General features: G+C 43.4%; 1 protein-coding gene across 15 annotated transcripts in view; it reads right to left on the reverse strand.

The window, feature by feature from the left end:
- LOC123770261 (RING finger protein 44) overlaps window positions 1-27,354 on the reverse strand; it is a 177,703-nt gene that overhangs the window by 12,206 nt on the left and 138,143 nt on the right. For 2 of the 15 annotated variants that reach the window (XR_011231261.1, XR_006774318.2), the window contains 7 exons: window positions 13,870-14,166; window positions 9,057-9,161; window positions 7,111-7,476; window positions 6,702-6,973; window positions 6,342-6,512; window positions 5,547-5,682; window positions 1,944-2,171 (listed from right to left, as the gene is read on the reverse strand). Coding sequence is in view for 11 of the 15 variants with exons in the window: in XM_069339907.1 (XP_069196008.1) it covers window positions 1,823-2,029; window positions 5,547-5,682; window positions 6,342-6,512; window positions 6,702-6,973; window positions 7,111-7,476; window positions 9,057-9,161; window positions 13,870-14,166; window positions 16,143-16,175 (1,587 nt within the window). In the remaining 4 variants the exon portion in view is untranslated. Of the gene's footprint in view, window positions 1-7; window positions 4,919-5,546; window positions 5,683-6,341; window positions 6,513-6,701; window positions 6,974-7,110; window positions 7,477-9,056; window positions 9,162-13,869; window positions 14,167-15,687; window positions 16,076-16,142; window positions 16,840-27,354 lie in introns of those variants that run through there. The other 13 variants (XM_045761938.2, XM_069339908.1, XM_045761942.2 and 10 more) reach the window with 11 other exon arrangements.

Genomic DNA, 27,354 nt, shown 5'->3' on the forward strand with positions numbered 1-27,354 from the left:
TGAAAGACACAAGTAAGGTTTAAAGTTGGCAGGATTAGAGCCTAATGGTGAGGCTATTTTGCAATTGATTGTGTCTAATATCAAACTAAAGGTTAAGATAATGAAAACTAAACTTTCTCTACTCAATGTAAATAATTGTATTTCATGAGATTTAATTCTGGATTAAAGTATAACATTTACCGAGTCATTCTATCTATATCTACACACAAAAGTGATGATATCTATAATGATTTCAATTATTATATGTACACATAACTCTATCTTCATTCATAGCCTGGAACTATTGACAGATGAATTTACTAGACAATAAAATTAAAATTCTCAAAAGTGTCTAATGCAAAATAGTATCTGTCAAACACAAACAAGACCTACTATTAAACTTTGTCTAAATTGAAACTTTAAAAGGCCTCAAAGGAGCAGACATTTTTAAGTACTGTCAAAAACTGGCTGTAACTTTGAGTTTAAACTTTACATAAAAATTATCCAATAAAAAAAAAAGTTTCTTGTGTATCTGTATTTATTTTTTAATAAGAAAAAGAGAAACACACATGTAGATAGCTAGGTAGCAGCAGTTGCTTCACTAAGACAGGCAACCACATCAGTCAACAAACTCTAGATACCAGGCCTTAGATTCATAAGTTAAATTACTCAGTTATTGGCGAGTTGCTGCTCAAGTTGTGCTCAAGGATAGGAATCACATCAACTTCAACAGCAAATACCGAGCAATTGCCGAGTACAAGAATTTCGGAATTTAGGCCTGATGGCTGGATGATGACATCTGTGGATGACTGTATTTTAGAAACTGATGGATTTGAATTAAAAATTCTACAGTTTCAGGTAAATAGCAATCATATTTGCGCATCACAAGCAGTTTGGGCCGAGACGACGGAGATGCTGCGGTAAAATGCCGTCAGCACAGCAAGAACAGCACTTTCTCCTCATTCTTAATTACATTACATGCAACAGATTAATAAAATTAGTAGAACAAATCATTGCAAGCTGACCAGGCTGCCACAAACTTGAATTACAGAGAAAAGAGGTCACAAGCACAAGGTTTAAGGATGAGTCCTTCTAATAGTGTTTGTGCACGATCCCTGTTCCACACACCTGCCTGCAGTAACTGCTTTTGATTAGCTATTATTCAAAATTGGCACACTTAACTGGATCATATGGGCATCCTGATCCTACAAAAGGAGCAAATGTCAAACATACTTTAACCAAAAGCAGTACCCATAGGTATTAGTGAAAACAAACTATTGCACCTTATGTTAAAGGAAACGTTTAAAACTAAACTGAGCATTCCTCTACAATCCCGTGTGTAAACTGTACAGCAATTACCAAACAGGAACTGTTTGCAATAGAATTAATTTAATTAGCACTAATCCATGTTTAATTTACATAGTGTTGTTTAATGAGTGTTGTTTTACTTTAAGCAAATACCGATATTTAAACAAAAAAAACAAAATTCTATAAAGGTCCTAGAAAAATAGCAAACAAAAAAACATAAACAAATTAGGAGAAAATGCTCCTCCTGGGAACCCTGCGTGCTGCTGTGGTGGCTAGGCCTATGTTTTATGCTTGAGGAGTATTTTACAGCCAGTTGGTGACAGTCTTGCCTGATGTTGGCCGGAAGTCAAACATTTCCAGAGCTTTGCAAACATTTGGCAACACTAGGTACAACACTGAGAAATCCCCATACTAAAATTAAAAACTTTACATTGCACAGCACAGTGGAAGCAATAAACTGAAGATGGTGCTATCATATCTGGATAAAATATATAAACTTGCTGCTAAAGACTGAATTGCACAGCAGAAGTGATAATCAGCTGACTAAAGGCTGCATAGTGACCCACACGGTGATCAACACTGAAATAACCCAAAACGCAAAGCCTGGAAACACCTGACGACCGAACCAGTGTGCAGTGTGACCAAGAGGGACATACCTGCAGGCACCAAAAAGGCCATCATCATGATACTGCAAGCATGCAAGCAGCCAGCAGTGGTATACGGCACAAGGCACGCCACCCTCCTGCTCATGCAAGACACACGCACTGGTTAGCTCGGGGCACAGTCAAGGGTACCAACCGCTCGGCACCGAACACAGTCACGGGTACCAACTGCGCGGCACCAACCACAGTGAAGGGACTCAACTGCATGGTACTGACCACAGTCTAGGTTACCAACAGCATGGTATCAGCCAGTCAGAAGTCATATCCATGAAATATTATAAAGATTGAGACCAATAGATATAGTGTCATATGCAGAGGTAACTGTTGTTGAGCACAGGATGCTACAGAGATGGCATGGTAATGAAAGATAATTTGCTTGCAAAACAGTGATCAAAAGGTCTCAGCCTCCAAATAAAATAATAAGCACTGTTTTGAAGCAAGACATCTATGCTGCCTCATCATATCTACCCTGTGTCCACAATAATTACTCAACCTCCAAATGAACACAAAACCCAGGTCTTCAACTTCACAGTATTTCCACACATGTACTAACTGTGCAATACCAACAAGCTGCAAACCCAGTGCAGAAGCCAGGTATTACAAAAAGTTGGGGATAGTAACACTAGAGATGAGTAAAAGGCTCCATACAATGATACACATTATGTGAAGCTATCATTGGCACCTCAGTACAGTATTATTAAATACTGTAAAGCTTGAGCAAGCTGTCCCAAAACTCAAGAATTGAACATGTACTGTCTTCACATTACATTAAAAGTAATAAATTATATAATAGTGAAATACTAATAACATAGTGATTTGTACTTTTTACTTTTCTCCGAGAGCATATCTTTTAGCACGAAGCAATTTAAATGTTAGAATATTACTGACCCTATAGGAACAAAATAATGTTCTAACACAAATTAATTTTTTCTCTGCCTGTATCTTACTCATCTCTTTAAGGGTAATCAGAGCTCTAGAGGCCATACTTTATTGCAATGCTCAGCAAGCATACAGCATTTTTTAACTCGGGAATTTAATGTCGTCTAATTATCAGTGTTATGAAAGCAATTTCACCACATTTAAGGCAGGGTTTGGGAAAGGCTGTGCACTTGTGGACTTGTAATCTAGTACTGTGACTGAGCAGTTGCAAAATATGTTCATCTGAGAAAATAAAACCTCTAAAATACAAGGCTTTTGCACTAGGCTTTGGGGAGAAGCTCAGAGCTCTTTGTGATCTTGATGCTGATTAACCTGTGCTCTAAAGAAGCTCGGTAAAAGGGAGGGAGCTACACATTTTAACATATTAGATGCTCATCACAAAAAGCTCTGGATGTGTTAAAATCCAAAAATACAAACAGGAGGAAAAAGGGGGTGTAAAGGCAAGAAACTGGCTACGGACGACTCTAAAGCCCAACAGTTACTTGAAGGCTTGTTGTTGTTGTTGTTGATGTTGCTGTTGCACTTTGTTAATTACAGACACCTTTCTACAGTTGTTATTCAGTAACTATTTGTTCTGGTCACATGACAAATTCCAAAGTTGCTTACTCAATTAAATATGAAAATGACTTTTAAAGACTCGACAAACAATGACTCTACGGACCAAACATCATATTTACTGTTTTAACAAGTAGATGAGCCCTTCCAAGTTTAAAATATCTACAAAAAATGCAAAAATATGGTCTACAAATATCTAGGATGTACACATAGCATACACAAAAGTGCATAAATATGTACATAAACCCCCCTTCTCCCACTAAGCTTTAGGAACCTCAAAGTGACTGCTGGGTGTGCTGTAGTGATAGTTTTGGTCTATATGATGAAAAAACAAGGGCACCAGATTCATGAATTCCATGAAGAAACTGCCCATAATCAACAAGAATGCCTTAATTTGCAATTTCTAGTTATATAAATTAATCATAGGCAAGACTGAAAATAGCTTTAATGCTTACCAGGCACAAATAATTTATAACAAAAATCAAGAGAAAAAATAATCGTAATAATGTATAGGACACGAGTCTTCAAGGGATTCTTCATTACAAGTGTGATGTGATCAACACGTCTTAGAAACAGAATTTGTTTCCAGAGAATGCATATTACAGGTGTGTTATGAATGTGAATATGAACTTCCCAGAAACATAATCCAACTCTTATGAGGAATTGACCATATCACATATTACTATGAACCTATTAGATGTATATACACTACATAAAGATGATATATATAGCCTAGCCAGTGTTAACTACGCCTCACTCTCGGGAGACGAGACCCAGGCCACAGTCACATATGAGGCAATAAAACACGTAACCTGTTCACAAGTTCCCATTAAATCCCGGCATGAGCTGAAATCTGTGACACCATCGGCCAAGCTCGTCCACAAGAATTAAAGAGATTGGATAAGGAGAATAAAGTTGGCTTTGCTATAGGGCTCGTGCCAGCCGAGGCAAGTTTGAGGCTGATAGCTAATTCTACATCTCTCAGCTAAGTGGAAGCTGCAAATTATGTGCTTGAAGGCAATTGACAATTTGATCATTCTTAAAAACAAAATGACAGATCCTGCTGAGAAACATTGACCTTGATAGCAGATTCAGGCATGCCTCAGCTGAGACGCTACCTAAAATACAGCCTTAGTTATCCGTATTAAAAAACAGGACTCTTTCATATATAGAAAATTGGGACTCATCCACATGATTGATCCATTTGAAGAATATCAGATTTATAAGGAGGATCAGACTATTATGCATATATAGGCTAGTCCATATAAGGGCTTATATAGACTGGTTTAAGATCAAGAGTGACTGGTTTGAGCTGGTTTGAGAGCATTCGGGTGATGGACTTTGATGAAGAGCAGCTGGAGGGAGAGGAGACAAATGTGATATCTGCCACTGAGATGAAGGAGTCCACTCGACTTAGAGGACAAAATGGCAACGGTACTGGTATGTCACAGCAGCCTTCATGCACACTTTCGCCTCTAATAAGAAATAAGAGAAGCAATACTGTTAGTGGGTGAGGGCTAGTATACGATACAACGTGGTCAATACACTGGGAAAATTGCACTGTGAAAAACCCATGCTTGCTACCTGATTGTCCCAGAATCATAAATCTATTATCTGGTGTCTAAGCGAGCACACACAATCATCTTGAGAATAATCACCTTACAGTAATAAAGGAATATGTTAAAATACATGAAAATATTGTACACTGCTCTACACATGATCTATCAAAGCCTGCTGACTGGACATAATATGGTAGTAGGAAAGACATATAGAGTCGTCATAAGGTGAGAGAAAGAAATAAACAGTCAAAAATTAAATATCTACTCTGTAAGACATTAATAGCAAATCCCACTTTCAGTAACTTGTACCCAATGTAAGCTTTAAAAATCATGCAACTGATTTTTGTGGTGCCCATAAAAAATAAAACAGGGATCTTGGTGTTTAGATGACACAAGCGCTACTTGGGAGACAAAGGTTCTGAAACATTGTTACTCTAGTATGTTGATATTTTCACCAACCCAAATCATCTAGCCAAATACAGACCCCGAGACAACCAAGACCCCTAGTGCATGACCGAAACACAGCTGCAGATGAACAACTTACCTTGAGCCACTTATCAACACACTTGGTATGAAACTCATGCAGACATGGTAATACGCGTAACATCTGCCGCAGTTCGAAATCACACATGCATATTACACATGTTGTCTGTTTAGTGTCGGACTTCTCCCCAGTATACCTGGAAATCATGTCTCAGTATTGTTTGTGCAATATATTCACAAACATTGATATATATTGCATCTTGTTACATTATAAACAACTCCTTATACTTAATATTAAAGACAAAACCTCCTTTTTTATTTGTATGACAAAATTTGTATGACATTTTTCAGTCATACAAGTGGTTCTAAATCCAAAGCAGCATGATCAATAACACAATTCATAAAACTATTTACAATTTTCCAATATCTGTCCTGAAGGTTCTGTCTATTCTGATATATATTTCCCTTACATACCATATTTGCATGAGTATAAGTTACATTACATCACTAAAGGTCACTACTACCAACACAATGATTGCATACTGCAAAATGGAGAGCCTCGATACCTATGTAGCAGCCAAGGGCATCATTGCTGTATTGGGATACTAACCCTGCACACACATTTATTTGTTTTGTTAACTCAGGGCACCTAATTTTCTTCAAGAAGTGGTTTATTGTGCTGTGCACAACAAACTGTGCAGCTTACAATTGGGATCCATGCATTTTTGCATTAAATTTACCCAAAACTAACCTTGTGTCTTATACTCATGTAAATAATGTACAATAATAATGTCTATAATAATTATCTTTCAAAATCATCTCTCTAATAATTGGCATTATTAAGAGTTCTACTTACCTATAGGACGGGAGCTGGTCAATCACGGTCTTCATAAGGCCTCTAGGTTTGGCCTCGCCTAGTCTCTCTGCCAGATGTAGTAGGGCCTCATAATTCTCTGTGTCTGGAGCTTCTGCAGGCACTGGGTCTACCACGCTGTATTGGTGTAGCGATGGATGTGACAACATTGCCCTGGAAATGCATGGTATTTCATAAAGAACAAACATGATCAAATTAGCTACAGTCAACTGGAAGGATCTTTGGGTTTGCCTAAAAACTATATTGGAATCATATTTTTTATAACATATAATGCTGTAATGCATTGTATTCTAAAATTTTAAATACAGTACATCTGTACTCAAAAAATACAAAATAACTCACAAGAAATGTAAGAGAATGCCAGGGTATGTGGCTGCCGCTGCAGCAGCACTAGGAAGAGGTGGGGGTGGAGGAGGTGGAGGGGCAGCTGGTGGCATGGTATTCCCTCGCCAGCTGGAACTACTGCGTCTCGCGCCTCCCAGACTACTACCACTGCTACCTCTTGGTCCTCTCATACGACCGAGTACGTGACCTTGGCCTGGACCACGATAGAGCCCCCGTCCTAGCATGTCGACACTGGCACCTCGTGCACTACCTGCACTTCCACTGCTTGCCTGTCAATTCAAATTAATTTTTGCTATGGAAGAATGAACCATTTGCACTGTGTAAGGAATAGCATACTGCTCAAAGACAATAATTTGTTTTGCCAATTCTCACTAAAAAACTTAAAAAACAGATCTTCCAAACTTACATGTAAATGATGAAGTTGATGAAGGTGAGTGTGGGCAGGGAAAGGCGTGACCAATGGAGGCGTGGGTTGTTGGTGGGTGTGGTGATGGTGCTGAGGTGGCAGCTGAGGAGCTACACTCACTCCCAGACTTTGTGGCGGTGCAGACAGTTGTCCGGGGACAGCTGTGAGGTGGGTGGGGACGGCCTGTGGGGGAGCCACTGCCATGGGAGCCTGGCCATACAAGGAAGTGTGGGTGTGTGGAGGCTGAGGAGCAGCAGCCATCAGCTGGGGTGGTCCACCAGGTGCCAGGAGAGGACCAGGGGCATGATGACCCGGTGGCACCATCGGGGCATAATGGTGCTGTGGACCAAGGCAACCCCCATTCATCTGAAAATATCAACAAAATATCAATTAACATATAAGAAACAAACCTTATTAAACACTTACTTATTCTACTCTTTCATGTAGTGTTTTATCTAGTAACTTTTCTTAATGTAATTTTCTCAACCAATGCTTTTGCTTTCACATATTTATATCCCCTACAGGATATAGGTTTTTTCCTGCCTTCAATAAACAGTTGCCTGAGTAAAATATTATAAATGAAAGAAATTAAACAAAATGTTTCAGTCATTCCAGAAAACTTTTGAACTATCACCACTAATTACAAATACTGAAATCCCCACCATAATCAATCTCAAACAAATTTAAATACAGTATTGTATATATTTTTTGTCCTGAATCAAGTATGTTATTCAGTGCATTATTTTCCTTAGAACACAATCACCAGTTGTTTTATACTGTAATTCCCAATTACTGTACTGTTGGGTGTACAAAGGCAAAAGTACCCAATAAATTCACCCTGCCGGGAAGCCTGATAAGCCACGTGGACAGCGTTTAGGATTCGTAGTCCTGAGGGTCTGGGTTCGATCCCCAATGGAGGCAGAAACAAATGGGCAGTTTCTTTCACCCCCTGATGCCCCTGTTACCTAGCAGGTAACAGGTACCCCGGGAGTTAGACAGCTGCTATGGGTTGCTTCCTGGGGGGTAAGTAACAAAAATGAGGCCTGGTCGAAGACCGGGCTGAGGGGACGCTAAGCCCCGAAATTATCTGAAGATAACCTCAGACAAAATAAGATGCACAGGGATTGAACAAAAGTCATTCTCACATGTGAGGTGAATGGGTAAAAGCCTTAACTGCTACACTACAAATTAAATACCAAGATGTACAATGGCTGCTACTTATTAATTATGAAAATAACATATCCATTTTCCTTCATTTAGAGGTAAGATATTGAATGAAAACGTGTAAATAAAACTCCAGGCTATGAAGAGTAATATGCAAAACATCCAGAGTTCATAAAATGTAAAATTGGGCACTGCACTTTATGAATTTATTTATTTATTTAGCAAAATTGAAGCTTCCTTTGAGGACTGGCCTATGGCAGACTTCATGAGCTTCCCAAGCTAAGTGCTGGGCGAGCCAAGCCTTAGTGAGATGCACCCCTTACCTACCAGGAGCCACGACCAGAATCTGCCTCTCTCCCTGGGACTCCTTCCCACCCTCCCCGGGTGGGGGGAAGCCCCAGGCCCCAAATATCCTATTGTGAGATAAGCGCCAGACAGCTGGGTGGACAGCGCTTCGGATTCGTAGTCCTGAGGTTCCGGGTTCGATCCCTGGTGGAGGTGGAGACAAATGGGCAAAATGTTTCTTTCACCTGATGCCCCTGTTACCTAGCAGTAAATAAGTACCTGGGAGTTAGACAGCTGCTATGGGCTGCTTCCTGGGGGTGTGTAACAAAAAAGGAGGCCTGGTTGAGGACCGGGCTACAGAGACGCCCGAAATCATCTCAAGATAACCTCAAGAATCTTGGCAAATATACCATAATGCTAACAATTTAAATTCCATAATTACATATCCAACATCAATGATAATATAACAAAAATTAACACACGAGAAACTAACTTACCTGGTACTGATGATGGAGAGGCGGGTTAGAACAAAGAAAGGAGTGAACGTTGCAATGATGGAGGCGGGGAATGTTGCTGTAACTACCACCACTGGCACCACCCATCTGCAAAAGCCATTCACAATTAAAACATATTATTACATTACATTTGCATACTGAACTTAGAAGAGAGAAAAGAGAGATTAAAGAGAGAGTCAAGAGAGACTAAAGAGAAAGAAAAGAGAGACTAAAGAGAGAGAGAAGACAGAAAACTACTGTTCGGCCTTGGTTTGAGTATCGCTTCCAGATGGCAGACGAGGCCAAAAACAAGGCCTGGAGATTTAAAAGGTATCCCTCAGCTCATAACAGAAACATTTACAGGCAACCTTGTCATATAATGAAAGAGGTTCAAAAGTGGGCTATATCAAGATGGGAATCAGTAACACTAAGAATAAGAAAACTTGCATCTGGAAGAGTTGGATCCAAGGTCTGGTGGTCTCTGGTTAAACATCGGCAGGTATATTCATCTTATCATCTGGGGACACAATCCCACCTCTAAACTGGGAGTATGGAACTGTTGCAACCAGCAATCGGGAGAAGGCTGATCTACTGCAAACCATTTTGCTGCCAAAATGCAAGTCAAGTGGAGGGCCAAGTACCAAATCTACACAGTAAAATAACAACGTACTGGAGTGAACGACATGGAAGAAAATGTAGAATAGAACCAGTGAAGAGCAGAGGTGCCATAGGCACAATCAGAGAACACTGTATAAACATCAGAGGTCCGCGGTTGTTCAACGTCCTCCCAGCAAGCATAAGAAATATTGCCGGAACAACCGTGGACATTTTCAAGAGGAAACTAGATTTATTCCTCCAAGGAGTGCCGGACCAACCGGGCTGTGGTGGGTATGTGGGCCTGCGGGCCGCTCCAAGCAACAGCCTGGTGGACCAAACTCTCAAAAGTCGAGCCTGGCCTCGGGCCGGGCTTGGGGAGTAGAAGAACTCCCAGAACCCCATCAACCAGGTATCAACCAGGTAAGTCCCTGATCCTAATCGTCAGCCTTTACATCTTTCTCCAAGCACTAAGCCTAGGATGACTGATATAGTTATACAGCAGTCTGAAGTACCCAACCACCTGGGCTGGACGGTAGAGTGACGGTCTCACTTCATGCAGGACGGCATTCAATCCCTGACCATCCAAGTGGTTGGGCACCATTCCTTTCCCAGTCCTATCCCAAATCCTTATCCTAACCCCTTCCCAGAAATATATAGTCAAAATGACTTGGCACTTTTCCCTGATAATTCCCTTCCTCTCTATCTCTTTAAAACACTTGACACAAGTAAAGCTGTAGGGCCAGATAATATCAGTCCAAGACTACTAAGCCGCTGTGCTGACCTGTTGGCTCCACCTCTCACATGCCTCTACCAACTCTGCCTAGCTCAAGAAATTTAGCCCTCCTTATGGAAGAAGGCAGACGTTGTTCCAGTACACAAAAAGAAGAGCCGCTCAGTGGTTGGTAACTACAGATCAGTGTCACTGCTCTCCATTACTGGTAAAATCCTAGAATCATTAATCTCTCAGCAAATTATATATATGAGGGGTGGCAGGGAGCAATAGAAGTGGGATGGAACACCGATCACCCATTTTACAATTTAAATGCATCAGTTCACATTTAAAGTGTTTGTGTTTTTATTGCTTTCAATGCTCATTAAATGACAAGTACAGGGAAGTTATTTAAAAATATTAAATAATATTAACAATTCTGCTAACATTACAAATATTTCTTATTAAAATATAACATAAAGTCATAACTTGTGTAAGAAACAATAACATGCTGTGCAAGAAAGTTAGTAATACATGTATGTCTCTACAACTGAAGTAGATGTGAGTGCATGCATGTATGTAAATGTTATACATTACAGTAGGTGTAGTGCTTGGATTTTACATAAATGCACATCTGCATATGCAAATGCATATTTTAAGCATTTTTTCTGGTTAGCGAATATTAATGCATTTCAAATAATATTTTGATTTTGTGTTAATGTCTGCCTGTTAGATCTGTACTTATTTTTTATTTTTGTTTACTTTCAACGAATAACTTTTTTGTCTATTAATTAAATTTAAATTCAAAATTTCAGAGAAAAAATTGCAGAGGTAGACAAATCAAGAATAAATGTTGACAATATAATATAGAATATCTGAAATATGGATTTATTCATGCACCAAAGCAACCTATTTCTGCCAATCTGCCTAAAATGAAAAGAAAAATATCTAATGAGGCACTGAAGTTTTCCAGATTGATAGATCATTTGGAAACAGCACCCTTTAAATTTCATGTTGTTTGTTGGCGTGCTAAATATAGCCTCACACTGTTTTTCTAAGATTTCACTAGATTCTTTGTAGTCTTCTGTGTATGAACCTTCATTTGTAAGGATAGATCCAATACTGGTTTAAAAATAGATCATAATAATACCACTGGAGGTGCAAAATTTAATAGTGTGCATTGGAGATGAATTTCTTAAAAATTTCTTACAGGTGGAAGTGTAAAAATGTTTGGGAATCATTGCCCTATGCCAACAACTGACCTTTCCCAAGATGCAACTCACAATAATTGCTTACTGCCCAGGTAAAGTACCTATTTAATGCTAAATGAAAAAGAGGCATTGGGTGTAAGGAAATAAAGCCAAATGTCTCATCCAGCCTGGTAATTAAACTAGAATCTAATTGGTTGTAAGCTGACTGTGCTGTGATGGACTGGCTGAGTGAGCTGGGTTCTGTTAATGATACTTAAGAAGTTGGAATGTTTTGAAGGCAGCATGATATTACTTGCCTCCTTGTGGCCAAATCAGCCTTGGTTCCTGGCTCCTATGGCTAGCTCTTCCAATCTAGTATATCTTGATGCAAGTCAGTGAGGGATCCTCTGAACAAGACATGGTGGATGCTGCAGCATTTTCTCTCCCATTATAAGTTGTCCTATCTCTGTGGTAACTGTCATGTCTTTCCTTATTGGCTGTCTCAAGGTAAGGTAGAGGGCTTATGCCAAATTCAATTATATCATGCAGCTTATCAGAGCTCCCAAAGTTAGGGTGTGGTTCAGACCTTCCTTACACTTTGTTTATTTAGCTGAATAAGATTTTTTTTTAATACAACCTCTTATTCTGTTAGGTCTCGAATAGAGTCTGTTAGGTCTCTAGATGCCATTAGATTTCTTGTTGTCACAGCAATTTTGAATCTAGCCCTCTTTCTATCACCTCACCCTTAAAACTAGTTTCCTTTTCACACTCGCTACCAGAAATAAGGTTAACATGTACGGTATAATTTCTTGCTTGGGAATAGAAGCTCATTGTTTTTGAGAGAGAGAGGGTGATTAGGTGCACCTACATCCCATTCCAGGCTTCCTTGCAAAAATTACTTGCTTTTTGCAAGACTCCTTATTCGGATATCATTTGTTTTCAATTGGGGTTCATCACACACTTTTTCAGGCTGCTGCACTTCAGCACTATTTGTTTACCTTCCATCAAGTCACCATACCTTGTGGTTACCTTGAAGTGTTTCCAGGGCTTAGTGTCCTCGTGGCCTGGGTCACCAACCAGGCTTCCTCATTGCTGGACTGGTTAATCAGGCTGTTTGCAGCCTGATGTATGAATCACAGCCTGGTTGATCAGGTATCTTTTGGAGGTGCTTATCCAGTTCTCTCTTGAACACTGTGAGGGGTCGGCCAGTTATGCCCCTTATGTGTAGTGGAAGCGTGTTGAACAGTCTCGGGCCTCTGATGTTGACGTGACCTCTGAGAGTTCTCTCTCAAGAGAACCAACTGCACCTCTGCTTTTCAATGGAGGTATTCTGCACATCCTGCCATGCCTTCTGGTCTCATGTGGTGTTATTTCTGTGTGCAGGTTTGGGACCAGCCCCTCGGCTAATATTTTCCACACGTAAATTATTATGTATCTCCCACCTGCGCTCAAGAGAATACAGATTTAGGCTCTTTAGTCGGTCCCAATAGTGTAGGTATTTTACTGAGTGGATTCTAGCAGTAAAGGTTCTCTGCACGCTCCCCAGGTCAGTAATTTCTCCAGCTTTGAAAGAGGCTGTCATTGTTCAACAGTATTCCACTCTAGAGAGCACTAGCGGCTTGAAAAGTATCATCATTGGTAAGGTATAATAGCTGTGCGAATTCAATTCCATTTCTCCAACTGCCTCTAAAAGTTCAGTTGTAACTTTCATTCTACAGCTTTTCTGGTTTTTCTTGCCGACTCATGATCCTTGGATATCTTGAGCAGAATACTTTCCTATATACTAGCATGCAACCATATACAGCCTGCCCTCAGCCAGGCCTGACGGTAGGGTGACTTCAATATATATTATACTGTACTTTATTCCCTCCTTCATTTGTCTTAAAAATATCATTCTTGTAAAATCATTTACATTACATATTTACAATGAGTTTCTTAATATTTATGCATCATTTTCATATATTTCTTTTAACAGAATCATTCTCAAGAGAAATTAAGAAATAAAGACACAAAGTAACTACCTGTACAATGACAATGTATACCAGCATCACTTAATACTACATAACACTATTATTTATATTTCAACTAACATTATCTTGCATTATTCAGAACGGTTGCAGTACCGAACTACCGTTCACGAAGTGTAGTTCCAATACTCACCCTGGTCCTTTTTTTGGGTCATAGTGTATTACTGTAGTAAGTTCAGCTGAGGAGTGAGTTCATTTATAACCTTTCCCTCCCCCCCCCCAGGTCCTGTAGGAACTGAGCTATGTATTTAACATGCACTCCACTGTTAAGTCGACTACATGTTAAGTCATACCTGGTGAGGTGGGGACTGCACATGGCTACCAGTGAGATGGTGTGTGTGATGGGGTTGTGTTGGTGCGGCACACATCATGGAAGAGGGGCCACGAGCATGGGTATGGATATGGACGGCCTGTTGCTGCTGCTGGTGTTGTGGTTGGTGCTGCTGGTGCTGCTGCTGTTGTTGCTGCTGCTGTTGGTGTTGATGTTGATGTTGATGTTGATGTTGATGCTGCTGCTGCTGTTGCTGCTGCTGAAACTGATGGTGACCTCCTCCACTGTTCATACTCGACATGGCCAGAGACACGGGCACCTAGAATATTAAAATTGCGTTAAAATAATTTTCCTTGTCAAAAAATTAACAAAACAAAAAATTAACCTCATCAAAAAATGAAAGCAGGAATACTCATTGAAAATCTTCTATGAAAAATGGCTAGAGGAGTAAAAAAAAAAAAAAAGAGCACCTCTGATTAAATAAAAAGTCATTCTCTAATGTAAACCTCCCATCACAATTTGAGTATGTAAATAAACCTTGGTATGTTCCTTTACAATCTGCATCACATCACTACTGAATTAGTTAAAATTATATGCACAAATCTTAAAAACAGTAAATTGGTCCAAAATTGATGAAATCACTTAATTAATCCAGCAGTTAATATTATAGGTCTAACTGAACCCGTTAACGGTCAAGGTCTTATATCTACTAAACGAAGAGAATGACATCTATGTGATGACATTAATTTACTTCTCTAGCAAATTAATGAGCACCTGTACTGCTCAAGTTCCTGGACAAATAATATTTCTAATTCTTTCAATTAAAACTATAAAAGGCATAAGAACCCCTGGATCTCCTTGGGAAAGTAGTATGCAAATATATTTTTGAGTATGATTAATTCAACCAAACATTATAAAAGATAACCATAAAGGGAAAGCTAGCAATAACACTATTGCTTAATGTCTTGAACTTGTAAACACATAAGGCAAAAAGCCTAAAGAATTATTAAATACAATTAACGTAAATAAAGAAATAATTAATATAGTTAAACCTAAATTTTGAGTTCCTAAAATTACCTTAAAACTTGGCATATTACATCTTTGTAAGTTTTGAGCATATTAAAACCCAACATGAAGATCCTCAATATATAAAAGATAAAAAAAATACAGTAATCCTAGAAAAGGATTAATCCAATAAACAAAATTCTTGATGGAGGATAAAAAAAATCCTAAATAATCTAGCTATCATTTTCAAAATTGTTCTTCTTTTTTATATCTTTCCTCTGTTGAGCTTAACCCAAAAGAAAATGCTAAAAAAATACTGAACTACTAAAATTAAAATTAATCTTAATAAAAAATCATATACAAATTTACTCAAAAGAAGAGGAGATATCCGAGGCATACACAAATATTGCTTTAAATTATAGTACTTAATCTTAACAAACTTTTATTACTGTACACTATAAACTAATTTGTATAAACATTTGAAGTAAAATAGTATTTTAAGCCTAGAAAGGTTTACACGTATTTTTAAGTTATAAAATGAAGATTTTAAATAAAAAGAAACTAATGAAAGTACCCACAGTAACTAATATATATAAACCACTCTAAAATGAGACAAAAAGACTCTCCACCCGACCCAAGAAACTCCTACTAAAAAATTCCTTAGTAGTGTAGAAATTGACAGTTAAATGCATTCTTTCTTATCGTGCATTTGACTGAATAAATCGTGATGTAAACCGTAATTTACCGTAAATCGTAAAGTTATATCGGAACTTTAGCTTCTAGGCAACGTCTATATCAAACTAATATGGCTACGCATCATACAATCTAAACCCACCTGGCTATAGAACACAAGACATACATGTGGAGAGGCGACTGGCTGCGTGACTAAACAGACGCAACAGATGAAAAAATTACAGAGGTCACGGGCTGCTTCCCCGACAGTTACTCAGCTGGGGAGAAAATTGACGGGCTAGGTCAATGCTGCTCCGCCTCTTACTTTCTCCACTACAATATCTGAATTTAAGGACAGCAAATCATGCCGACAATTGGAATTAAGACAAATATTAGTCACTTGACCTCACAACAGCCCACCACTCCCAAAACCATGTCCATATGCATTAAGTTGATTAAGAAACGAAGGTTTACCAACAACTAAGAAACGCATTTTTGCTCTTTCGTAAAGTTGACATATGGTGTGTTTGACAGAGTTGACTTCAGCAATTTGTTCGCATTCAATTATATGGTGTGGCAAAGTATATGAATAGTTCTGCTGACGGAGTATCTACTGACTATCATGTCTTTCTTCCCATGATTGCTTAGCATGGTATGTGTGTGCAGGTGGCGGGAACCTGGACGCTGAGAAAGAGCGTAGAGTGGTAGTGTCAGGGACGCCAGCCACCCCGCGCCCTCACACGCGGCATACTAATCAACGTCAGCAACTTGCCTGCTGACCAACATTCATTAACATTACCCACATGCATTTATTTTGTTTAGTCTTGTGTTTTTTGTGGACGGCTCTTGCAGCATGCTTGGTGCTGCATAGCCTTCCCGGTTTGGTGCATTCTTTTGATAATTACTTGCAGCATGCTGCGTCTATACTGCACGCAGCTAGACTTAATGTGAAATTGGAAGTGAATCATACCCCCACCTCACAACCACCTAAATGCATTATGATTGTGCGTTTAGGTTGTATATTGTGGGCAACATGTGGGTGGTGGCTGACGATGACTGTGGCAATCATCGTTATCATCACATCCGCAACAATTCAACTTTTGCAACCCTTGCCGCGGGTTGACGCACCTGCGAAGTCTTCATTCCACCAAGGGGCCAGCAGGACATGTCAATCCCAATGACTTGTAGCAGTAATCACTGCTCACTCCTACGGCAATATTCTGAAAACCATTCGTCAGTGATGTTAACTAGCAATGAGTTCCCACTGAATTCTAAAAAATGCAATAAACTACAATTGAGCACTGAACCCTTCACCAATAACCCTCACTGGTATTGAGCACTGAGCCCTTCACCAACACTTGACAACAAACTCACTATAATAGACACGGGTACTGAAGTGATCTTTATGCCACTGAATGAAACAATTATATCCATGTTACGTTTATATAATTATATTAAGAAGGGTCTTCTTAATATATAATTTTTACAAACGCCCTTTCCCACCTTTCCGTCACACATCCTGGCCCTCTCTTCCACCTTTGGTCTTGCCTGACCTTATACTTACAGAGACGCAGGGGAGATGGAGGGAAGGAGAGGGAGGGAGGGAGAGGGGGAACAGCGGAGGGAGAGAGAGGGAGGGAGGGAGGGAGGGAGGGAGGGAGGGAGAAAGAGACAGAGAACAAATACGGCTTTTTTATATTGAGGGATACAGGTGGAAGTTGGAAACGCCAACGTCTCAAAAGAAATATTAAGCAACACCCATACCCTGTACTGAAGGTCAACAAGAGGAATGCACTAAAAGAATTGTATTAATTACATTACTGTGCGATTTTTTTTATATATTACCAACATATATTTCTAGCATTGGGGTGTGAGACATATATATATGGGAGAAATGATATAAAAATAGGTTGGTAGTCAGTACATTACACAACTGACGTAGGAAAGGCGGGGTCCAAGAGCTATCTTGCAGACACAAACTGTAAATGTACAGTGACCGCGGGTTGAGACACAGTGACCACGGGTTGAGACACGGGTTGAGACACAGTGACCGCGGGTTGAGACATAGTGACCGCGGGTTGAGACACAGTGACCACGGGTTGAGACACAGTGACCGCGGGTTGAGACATAGTGACCGCGGGTTGAGACACAGTGACCACGGGTTGAGACACAGTGACCACGGGTTGAGACACAGTGACCACGGGTTGAGACACAGTGACCACGGGTTGAGACACAGTGACCACGGGTTGAGACACAGTGACCACGGGTTGAGACACAGTGACCGCGGGTTGAGACACAGTGACCGCGGGTTGAGACACAGTGACCACGGGTTGAGACATAGTGACCGCGGGTTGAGACACAGTGACCACGGGTTGAGACACAGTGACCGCGGGTTGAGACACAGTGACCGCGGGTTGAGACACAGTGACCACGGGTTGAGACATAGTGACCGCGGGTTGAGACACAGTGACCGCGGGTTAAGACACGGTGACCGCGGGTTGAGACACAGTGACCGCGGGTTAAGGCCGCAACACAACACATGCACAAGAGGAACAGCAACAAGAGGCAGCAATGAACAGATCAAGACACAGTCCAGAGGAATGCACCTAACACAACACTTAACACGACGACAAGATAAAATACCGTAGAGATGAGTGAGAATGCTGGCCGCAGACAAGCTTGGTGAGCCAGCCAATCAAAAGCCTCTCAAATCCTGAATGAAACCCACAATTTCAAACACCATCACGACCACCAGCAAACAGCAGCAGGCAGCAGCAGCAGCAGCAGCAGCAGGCAGCAGCAGGCAGCAGGAGGACCACCACCACACCACCGGAAACATATCAAGGTAAAATCACGGTAATGACTCCACAGACGACAAACCTGAGAAGATTGCTGTGAGTGTTAGTGGGAGGAGGGGGGGCGGGGTGAGGGGTGGTGGAGGGGCGAGGAGGGAGAGGGGAAATATTGGGAGGAGATATATGGAAGGTAAAGGGGGGGAAATAGGTAGGGCGGTGAAAGACGGAGGGATAAACAATAGGGAACGGGGAAGTGTGTTAAGAATAAAGGGAAGCTGTTTAGCCGGGTGGGTAATGAGCATGTTAGGTAGAGGAGGGGAAGGGGAGGAAGGAGGGAGAGAGAGATAGGGTGTAGGGGGAAGGACGGAGGAGGAGGGAGAGGAGGGATGGGGGAGGGGGCAGGAACGTGAGGAGGGAGAGGACAAAGTTGCTTCTAGCCAGCAAGATCAAGGCAGCAATTGAAATCATAAACAACATTAAAAACCAATGGAAAATAATCACAAATAAACCAAAATTCCATATAATACACATTGCAAAAAAAGAAAGCCAGACCCCATTATCCTTGACAACCGGCCGATCCAATATGCAGATGTAGGCAGAATACTGGGGCTGAAGATCAATAGAACAGGTCTAACAATTCACGTAAAGGACTGAATAAACAAAGCCAAAGCAGCCTTAGAAACACTGTGGAGATCCCAAAGCCTCAGTACAAACACAGCTACACTTACACAAGGCTCTAGCCGGCCGTATCTACAATAACCTCTACAACTACTACTACATACCTTAAAGAAAACTAACAGGCAAAAACTACAAGAAGTGCAAAGTAAGGCGCTAAGAAGAGGCGCCTAATATGAAGGTGTGAGGAAGGCCCAAGAGCCTGGATCTACTCCCAGATCCACCCAGAACACCCAGACCCACAGAACATAATTCCTAGATGTTATACTGATCAGAAATCCCTCGTCGCTTTAAACAAATAATAAATGACAAATAAAATAAAGACCCTTTAACTAAATATCAAAACGTGTGAAAGCATCGGAGTGTGTAAATGTGGATGTTCTACAGTATTCACCTATTGACATGCATATATATTGAAATACACGTGAAGAACCTCACACACACACACACACACACACACACACAATCGTTAAGGGGCCTCGTAGCCTGGTGGATAGCGCGCAGGACTCGTAATTCTGTGGCGCGGGTTCGATTCCCGCACGAGGCAGAAAAAATGGACAAAGTTTCTTTCACCCTAAGTGCCCCTGTTACCTAGCAGTAAATAGGTACCTGGGAGTTAGTCAGCTGTCACGGGCTGCTTCCTGGGGTGTGTGTGTGTGTGGTGTGGAGAAAAAAAAAAAAAAAAAAAAAAAAAAAGTAGTTAGTAAGCAGTTGATTGACAGTTGAGAGGCGGGCCGAAAGAGCAAAGCTCAACCCCCGCAAAAACACAACTAGTAAACACAATGATAAGAACCCAGTAGATTCAGGAATCTGTACACCAGTTAATTGACAGTTGAAAGACGGGACCAAAGAGCCAAAGCTCACCCCCCCCCCCCGCAATCACACCAACAACTAGATGAGTACACATAATATCAGCAAGGCGGACAGCCCGCCTGCTATCATAACCCCTCACTATATTCCCCATTTCCAAATTTCCCCTTCACCTGTGCCTCTCCACCCTCTCTACTCCCGAAAAATAGGACGGGGATGGGGAAAAGAAGACGGGGGTGGGGAAATAGGACGGGGGTGGGGAAATAGGACGGGGGTGGGGGGGGAATAGGACGGGGGATGAGGGGAATAGGGTAAGAGTAAGAGGATGAGGGCTGGGTGAGTGGTGGAGTTCTGTGATCAATATTTTGCTACACGGAGCAAACATATTGATGGTGGAGGGAAGGGAAGAGGTAGGTGGTGGAGGCGGTCTAGGGCAGGGAGGGTAAGAGCATGGAGGTAAAGCACAGCTAGGGGAGAGGGGAAGTGAAGGGTAATGATGAGTGTGCACAGATTGGGCAGGGAGGGAGGGAGGGAGGGAGGCAGGGAGGGAGGGTGGATAGATGGGGGAGGAAGGAGGGCTCGGGTTAGAGAGTGGGAAAGGAGGAAGGGTAGCGGCTAGTGAGAGGGAGACACGAAATGAGAAGGAAGGAAGGCGAGTTGGAGGGAAAGCAAGAGAATTGCGAAAGGAAAAAACGAGCTAACGAATAGGGAAGGAGCGAATGGAATAGGGAAGACCACAATAGTCACAAACGGATGGAGGGATGAGAACAAAGGAAAACGAGAAAGAAAAAAGAAGACGGGGAGGAGAAGGAAGGGAACCATCAAGCTAAAGCACAGACACAGAGAAGGAAGAAAAGGAGAGGTGAGGATAGAGGGAGAGGAAATAACACGTGCAAAGATGGATGGTGAGAGGAAATTAAAGGAAGGGGAATGTTGGAGGAAGGGGGGGGAGGAGGATAATGAGGGAGGGGGGGCGGAGAGATTACCAGGAGTGATGGTTAGGGGGGGGGTGAGAGAGAGAGAGAGAGAGAGAGAGAGAGAGAGAGAGAGAGAGAAAGAGAAAGAGAAAGAGAGAGAGCGAGAGAGAGAGAGAGAGAGAGAGAGAGAGAGAGAGAGAGAGAGAGAGAGAGAGAGAGAGAGAGAGAGAGAGAGAGAGAGAGAGAGAGAGAGAGAGAGAGAGAGAAAGAGAAAGAGAAAGAGAGAGAGCGAGAGAGAGAGAGAGAGAGAGAGAGAGAGAGAGAGAGAGAGAGAGAGTGAGTGAGTCTTCAAGCGCTGGAACAATAGACACTCCACACTGGCAACGGAAAGGGAAGAGAAAAGAAAAAAAACAAATGCAAAAATAGATGGAATAAATGGCGGAAACACTAAAAATGTGAAGGATGGGGAAGTGGGGAGGGAGGAGAGGAGGGGAGGGGGGAGGGGGAGGGAAGAACGGAGCGGAGAAAGACGTAGTAAAGAGAGAAGAATGGGGAAAAAATGAAATAGGAGGCTAGAGAAGTAGGAAAGGAGGGAAGGAGAGAGAGAGGGAGGGAGGGAGGAGAATGTGGGAGTGAGTGAGTGAGTGAGTGAGGGAGTGAGTGAGGGAGCAAGGAGTGAGGAAGGACGGGAGGGAGAGAAGTGAGGGAGGGAGAGAAGTGAGGGAGGGAGAGAAGTGAGGGAGGGATAGGCAGGCTACCTGATCAACCAGGCTGTGACTCATACGTCAGGCTGCGAGCAGCCGCGTCCAACAGCCTGGTTGACCAGTCCAGCAACCAGTAGGCCTGGTCGATGATTCCGGGTCGCTGAGCCCCGGAATCACCTCAAGGTCAAGGTAACCTGAAAGAGAGAGAGAGAGAGAGAGAGAGAGAGAGAGAGAGAGAGAGAGAGAGAGAGAGAGAGAGAGAGAGAGAGAGAGAGAGAGAGAGAGAGAGAGAGGAAGCAGGGAGTGAGGGAGCAGGAAGCAGGGAGGGAGTGAGTGAGTGAGGGAGGGAGTGAGGGAGGGAGTGAGTGAGTGAGGGAGGGCCACCACCGCACCAACAGTGGGGTGTCAACTTTAAGGTTACGGAGGGGAAGAAAACCTTCGCTCTCACCGCCCAGTCAGCTGTGTCACAACCACCAGCTGTGTCACAACCACCATCTGTGTCACAACCACCATCTGTGTCACAACCACCAGCTGTGTCACAACCACCAGCTGTGTCACAACCACCATCTGTGTCACAACCACCAGCTGTGTCACAACCACCAGCTGTGTCACAACCACCAGCTGTGTCACAACCTCCAGCTGTGTCACAACCTCCAGCTGTGTCACAACCTCCAGCTGTGTCACAACCACCAGCTGTGTCACAACCACCAGCTGTGTCACAACCACCAGCTGTGTCACAACCACCAGCTGTGTCACAACCACCAGCTGTGTCACAACCTCCAGCTGTGTCACAACCTCCAGCTGTGTCACAACCTCCAGCTGTGTCACAACCACCAGCTGTGTCACAACCACCAGCTGTGTCACAACCACCAGCTGTGTCACAACCTCCAGCTGTGTCACAACCACCATCTGTGTCACAACCACCATCTGTGTCACAACCACCAGCTGTGTCACAACCTCCAGCTGTGTCACAACCACCATCTGTGTCACAACCACCAGCTGTGTCACAACCACCAGCTGTGTCACAACCTCCAGCTGTGTCACAACCACCATCTGTGTCACAACCACCAGCTGTGTCACAACCTCCAGCTGTGTCACAACCACCATCTGTGTCACAACCACCAGCTGTGTCACAACCACCAGCTGTGTCACAACCACCAGCTGTGTCACAACCACCAGCTGTGTCACAACCTCCAGCTGTGTCACAACCACCATCTGTGTCACAACCACCAGCTGTGTCACAACCTCCAGCTGTGTCACAACCACCATCTGTGTCACAACCACCAGCTGTGTCACAACCTCTAGCTGTGTCACAACCACCATCTGTGTCACAACCACCAGCTGTGTCACAACCTCCAGCTGTCACAACCACCAGCTGTGTCACAACCTCCAGCTGTGTCACAACCTCCAGCTGTGTCACAACCACCAGCTGTGTCACAACCACCAGCTGTGTCACAACCTCCAGCTGTGTCACAACCACCAGCTGTGTCACAACCTCCAGCTGTGTCACAACCTCCAGCTGTGTCACAACCTCCAGCTGTGTCACAACCTCCAGCTGTGTCACAACCTCCAGCTGTGTCACAACCACCAGCTGTGTCACAACCACCAGCTGTGTCACAACCTCCAGCTGTGTCACAACCGTCGACTGTAAACATAACCATCAACAATTGTCAATTAAATCAAAATAGCTAGAATTATTTCCACGACCCAGTTGTGAAGGCGAACTAGAAGCGTGTCATGTCGGGACCGGGACCAAAGAGCCAAAGCTCAACCCCCGCAAGCACAATTAGGTAAATGTATTGAACAAACACGTCCATGGACCCTCCCCTTCTCTTCTTTACAACTACTGTAAACTGAAGACAAAATTGTCCCCCAGTAAAGTTCTCTTCAAGTAAAGTTATCTTCAATATGTGGCCCAAAATGTGGCACAACGATAAAAGTATTTCTGAGTGAGATAGGGAATCAGTCACCAGTGTCATGGAGACCAATGACCTCCACAACCCATGGATTTGGAGCGGGAAGGTCATGCCTCTCACAGCTACTTGACCACTACGACAAAATCACTGAGGCATTGGCGGAAAACAGAATGCAGATATACACGGACTTCGCAAAGGGATTTGATAAATGTGACCATGGAGTGATAACACATAAAATGGGTAAAACAGGTAAAGTACGACGATGGATACTCAATTTTCGGTCCTATAGAACACATAGATTAACAGTCAACCAAATCAAATCGATTACAGACGCAGGTAGAAGCTATGTACCTCAGGGTACAGTACTTGCACCACTGTTTTTTCTTGTTCTCATATCAGATAAAGTATAGACACAAATAGAAGTCACAGCTTCGTATCATCGTTTGCACACACAAAAATCAGCGTGAAAATTACCTCTGTTTTAGACATTGAACAACTACAAGCAGATGTTAATATAGTTTTCGACTGGGCAGCAGAAAAAATGAGAACCCCATCAAACAGGTATCACCCCAGATATATGTTACACAATAACACAATAACATGTTTTGGTCAGTATTTCTGGTTATTTGTTTAGATAAGAGTAATAACATGAGTGTCCACGAGGGCGACCTTTACCAGGTGGCCATTGTCACATTGGTAGTGTTACCTATCTGGCGCCGTAATACTGTTTGCTCCAGTGTCCGCTGTCTCAATACTGTGTAACCCCCCTGGGTCTGTGTCCCAATATTGTGTACCCCCCTGGGTCTGTGTCCCAATATTGTGTACCCCCTGGGTCTGTGTCCCAATATTGTGTACCCCCCTGGGTCTGTGCCCCAATATTGTGTACCCCCCTGGGTCTGTGTCCCAATATTGTGTACCCCCCTGGGTCTGTGCCCCAATATTGTGTACCCCCCTGGGTCTGTGTCCCAATATTGTGTACCCCCCTGGGTCTGTGCCCCAATATTGTGTACCCCCCTGGGTCTGTGTCCCAATATTGTGTACCCCCCTGGGTCTGTGTCCTAATACTGTGTACCCCTTCTGGGTCTGTGTCCCAATATTGCCCGTCCCATGGGACAGGAACCCACAAAATACGGTAAACTAAGCAAGAAACATCTCTCTATCTCACAATTATATTAAATTAGTTTGTAGGCTAACCGTGCGTATCGCTAGAAGTGTGACGTCACTGCTGGCGCGTCACCCCTCATGTTTATGTGCCGGGTTCGAACCCCACGAAGCCCCCCCCCCCCCAGCAAAACGCATGAGCAGCGCTCGGAAAAAACACAGCGGCAGGGGAAGGAGCGTGGGAGCGGATGTCAGCGGCGGCCCCACACGGATGCACTGATTGAAGGGGACGACTGCTTGTAGTGAAGATACTGATACTGCTTGTAGTGACTGCTTGTAGCGAAGATGCCGCTTGTTGCAAAGATGCCGCTTGTAGCGAAGATGCCGCTTGTAGCTAAGATGCCGCTTGTGGCGAAGATGCCGCTCGTGGCGAAGATGCCGCTCGTGGCGAAGATGCCGCTTGTTGCAAAGATGCCGCTCGTGGCGAAGATGCCGCTCGTAGCGAAGATGCCGCTCGTAGCTAAGATTAAACGAACGTGGTAATAACCCCTCTTGGCTAGATGCACTCACGGTCCATGAGTGGACAGCGCTCGGGGGGCCCGGGCCCGGGTTCGATTCCCTGCCGAGGCAGAAACAAATGGGCAGAATTTCTTTCACCTAGTAATAAAAAGGTACTTGGGAGTTAGTCGGCTGCTTCCTGGGGATATGTGTGTGTGTGTGTTTACTTACCTAGTTATACTCGCCTGTTGTGCTGCTGGGGTTTCTTACTTAGAAACTACACCCCCCTGAGAGAGAGTGTGTGTGTGTGTGTGTGTGTGTGTGTGTGTGTGTGTGTGTGTGTGTGTGTGTGTGTGTGTGTGTGTGTGTGTGTGTGTGTGTGTGTGTGTGTGTGTGTGTGTGTGTGTGTGTGTGTGTGTGTGCGTGTGCGCGTGTGCCTGTACTCCTGTAACAAGGGTGAGTGTGATAAGGAGTGTCAGCACCGGGCTCCACCACCACTAACCCATCCTCATAACTACTAGACCGTCTCTGTTTTACCTTGGAATAACCAGCGTTACACATACAACCTCCTGTGAAAAGTAACGCCTTACAAATATCCACGTTTTCTATGCATCGGACTCGATAGGTTTGGTGGATTGCTTGCGGCGGTACGTTTATGGTTAGGTTAGGAGGTCGCATTTTTTACGGAGTGGAAACGAACCACCACCCCCACCACTATCACTACTTCCACGCCCACTACCACCCCCACCACCACCCCTACCACTACCCCCACCACCACTACCACTACCACTACTACCACCACCACCACCCCCACTACCACCACTACCACCCCCTCTACCACCACCCACTACCACTACCCCCACTACCACCCCCACCACCACCCTTCAGCAGGTCAAGACGCCACTAGCGACAATTAATGCAGCAACACGGCCGCCCTGACATCTCTCACACACTCCCCAGCATCAACACACCCACCATCAACGGCCCGACCACCACACTAACACCGCCTACAACCACTACAATACCTAAAGCATCAATGTAAGCCACCACGACGGCGCCAAACACCATTAACAACAACAACAATGACAATAACAACCCCAGCTACTGGGCACAACTCTTCACTGGACAAATACACAACCCTAAAACACCCGGGTATAACAACCACACAATCTTGAGGTTATCTTGAGATGATTTCGGGGCTTAAGTGTCCCCGCGGCCCGTTCCTCGACCAGGTCTCCACCCCCAGGAAGCAGCCCGTGACAGCTGACTAACACCCAGGTACCTATTTACTGCTGGGTAACAGGGACATCAGGGTGAAAGAAACTCTGCCCATTGTTCCTCGTCGGCGCCCGGGATCGAACCCGGGACCACAGGATCACGCGCCCAGTGTGCTGTCCGCTCAGCCGCCGGCTCTCTCAAAAACAATACAAATACACAAAAAAACACTCTTCCCTTTACGGGCTATTCATGCCCGTGCCACCTCTTGGGTGGCTTAATCTTTATCAATCTATCAATCACTCTTTCCTTTCATAGCCCCAAGCACTTGGGCTGGACGGTAGAGCGACGGTCTCACTTCATGCAGGTCGGCGTTCAATCCCCGACCGTCCGTAGTGGTTGGGCACCATTCCTCTTCCTCCCCCCCCCATCCCAAATCCTGGCCCCTTCCCAGTGCTATATAGTCGTGATGGCTTAGCTCTTTCTCCCGATAATTCCCTCTTCCCTTTCACAGTACATACTTAAATCCTCTAACCCTCTTATCAAACCTGACTTAAGCCTAACCCCAGTTCTTTTTCTCACCCTCCTGTTATTCGTACCTTTTCCCATCCTTCCTTCATCCCATTCGTACCTTTCATCCTATTCTTACCTTTCGCCTTATTCTTCCCTTCTCTTATTGGCTCCTCACCTCACTCTTTCCTTATTTATTGCCCGTTCCTTCCTCTCTCCCGACGATCAGACACAGCACCGCTCCTGTGCCAGGTAAGTCCACTACGGGCTCACCATAGCCCGTGCTACTTGGAACTTGTTCCGAGTAGCTGAATCTTTAACAACATCTATAACTCTCTCCCCAGAGAGATATAACCTACAATCGGCAAATATTATGGAGACTGGTTTCAAATCTGAACACGGGTATTACATCACATGAAACCTGGAGGCATGGCAGGATGTGCAAAACGGCCCCATTGAAGAGCAGAGGCGCACTAGGTACGCTGAGGGAGAGAGAACTCTAACATCAATTTTGCCCTAAACGCTATGCGTGCTAGTGGCTTTACAAGAATTTAAAATCAACATCTTCTCTATGTTCTCTCTTAACCCCTAATGTACCTTCTTGTATATAAATAATAATCAACACTAAGGGCCCAAGACTTTCCAACACTCTCCCACTACACATAAGGGGCATAACTGGCCGACCCCTC

Source organism: Procambarus clarkii, chromosome 42 (genome assembly GCF_040958095.1).
Source record: "Procambarus clarkii isolate CNS0578487 chromosome 42, FALCON_Pclarkii_2.0, whole genome shotgun sequence".
Classification (NCBI taxonomy): Eukaryota; Metazoa; Arthropoda; class Malacostraca; order Decapoda; family Cambaridae; genus Procambarus; species Procambarus clarkii.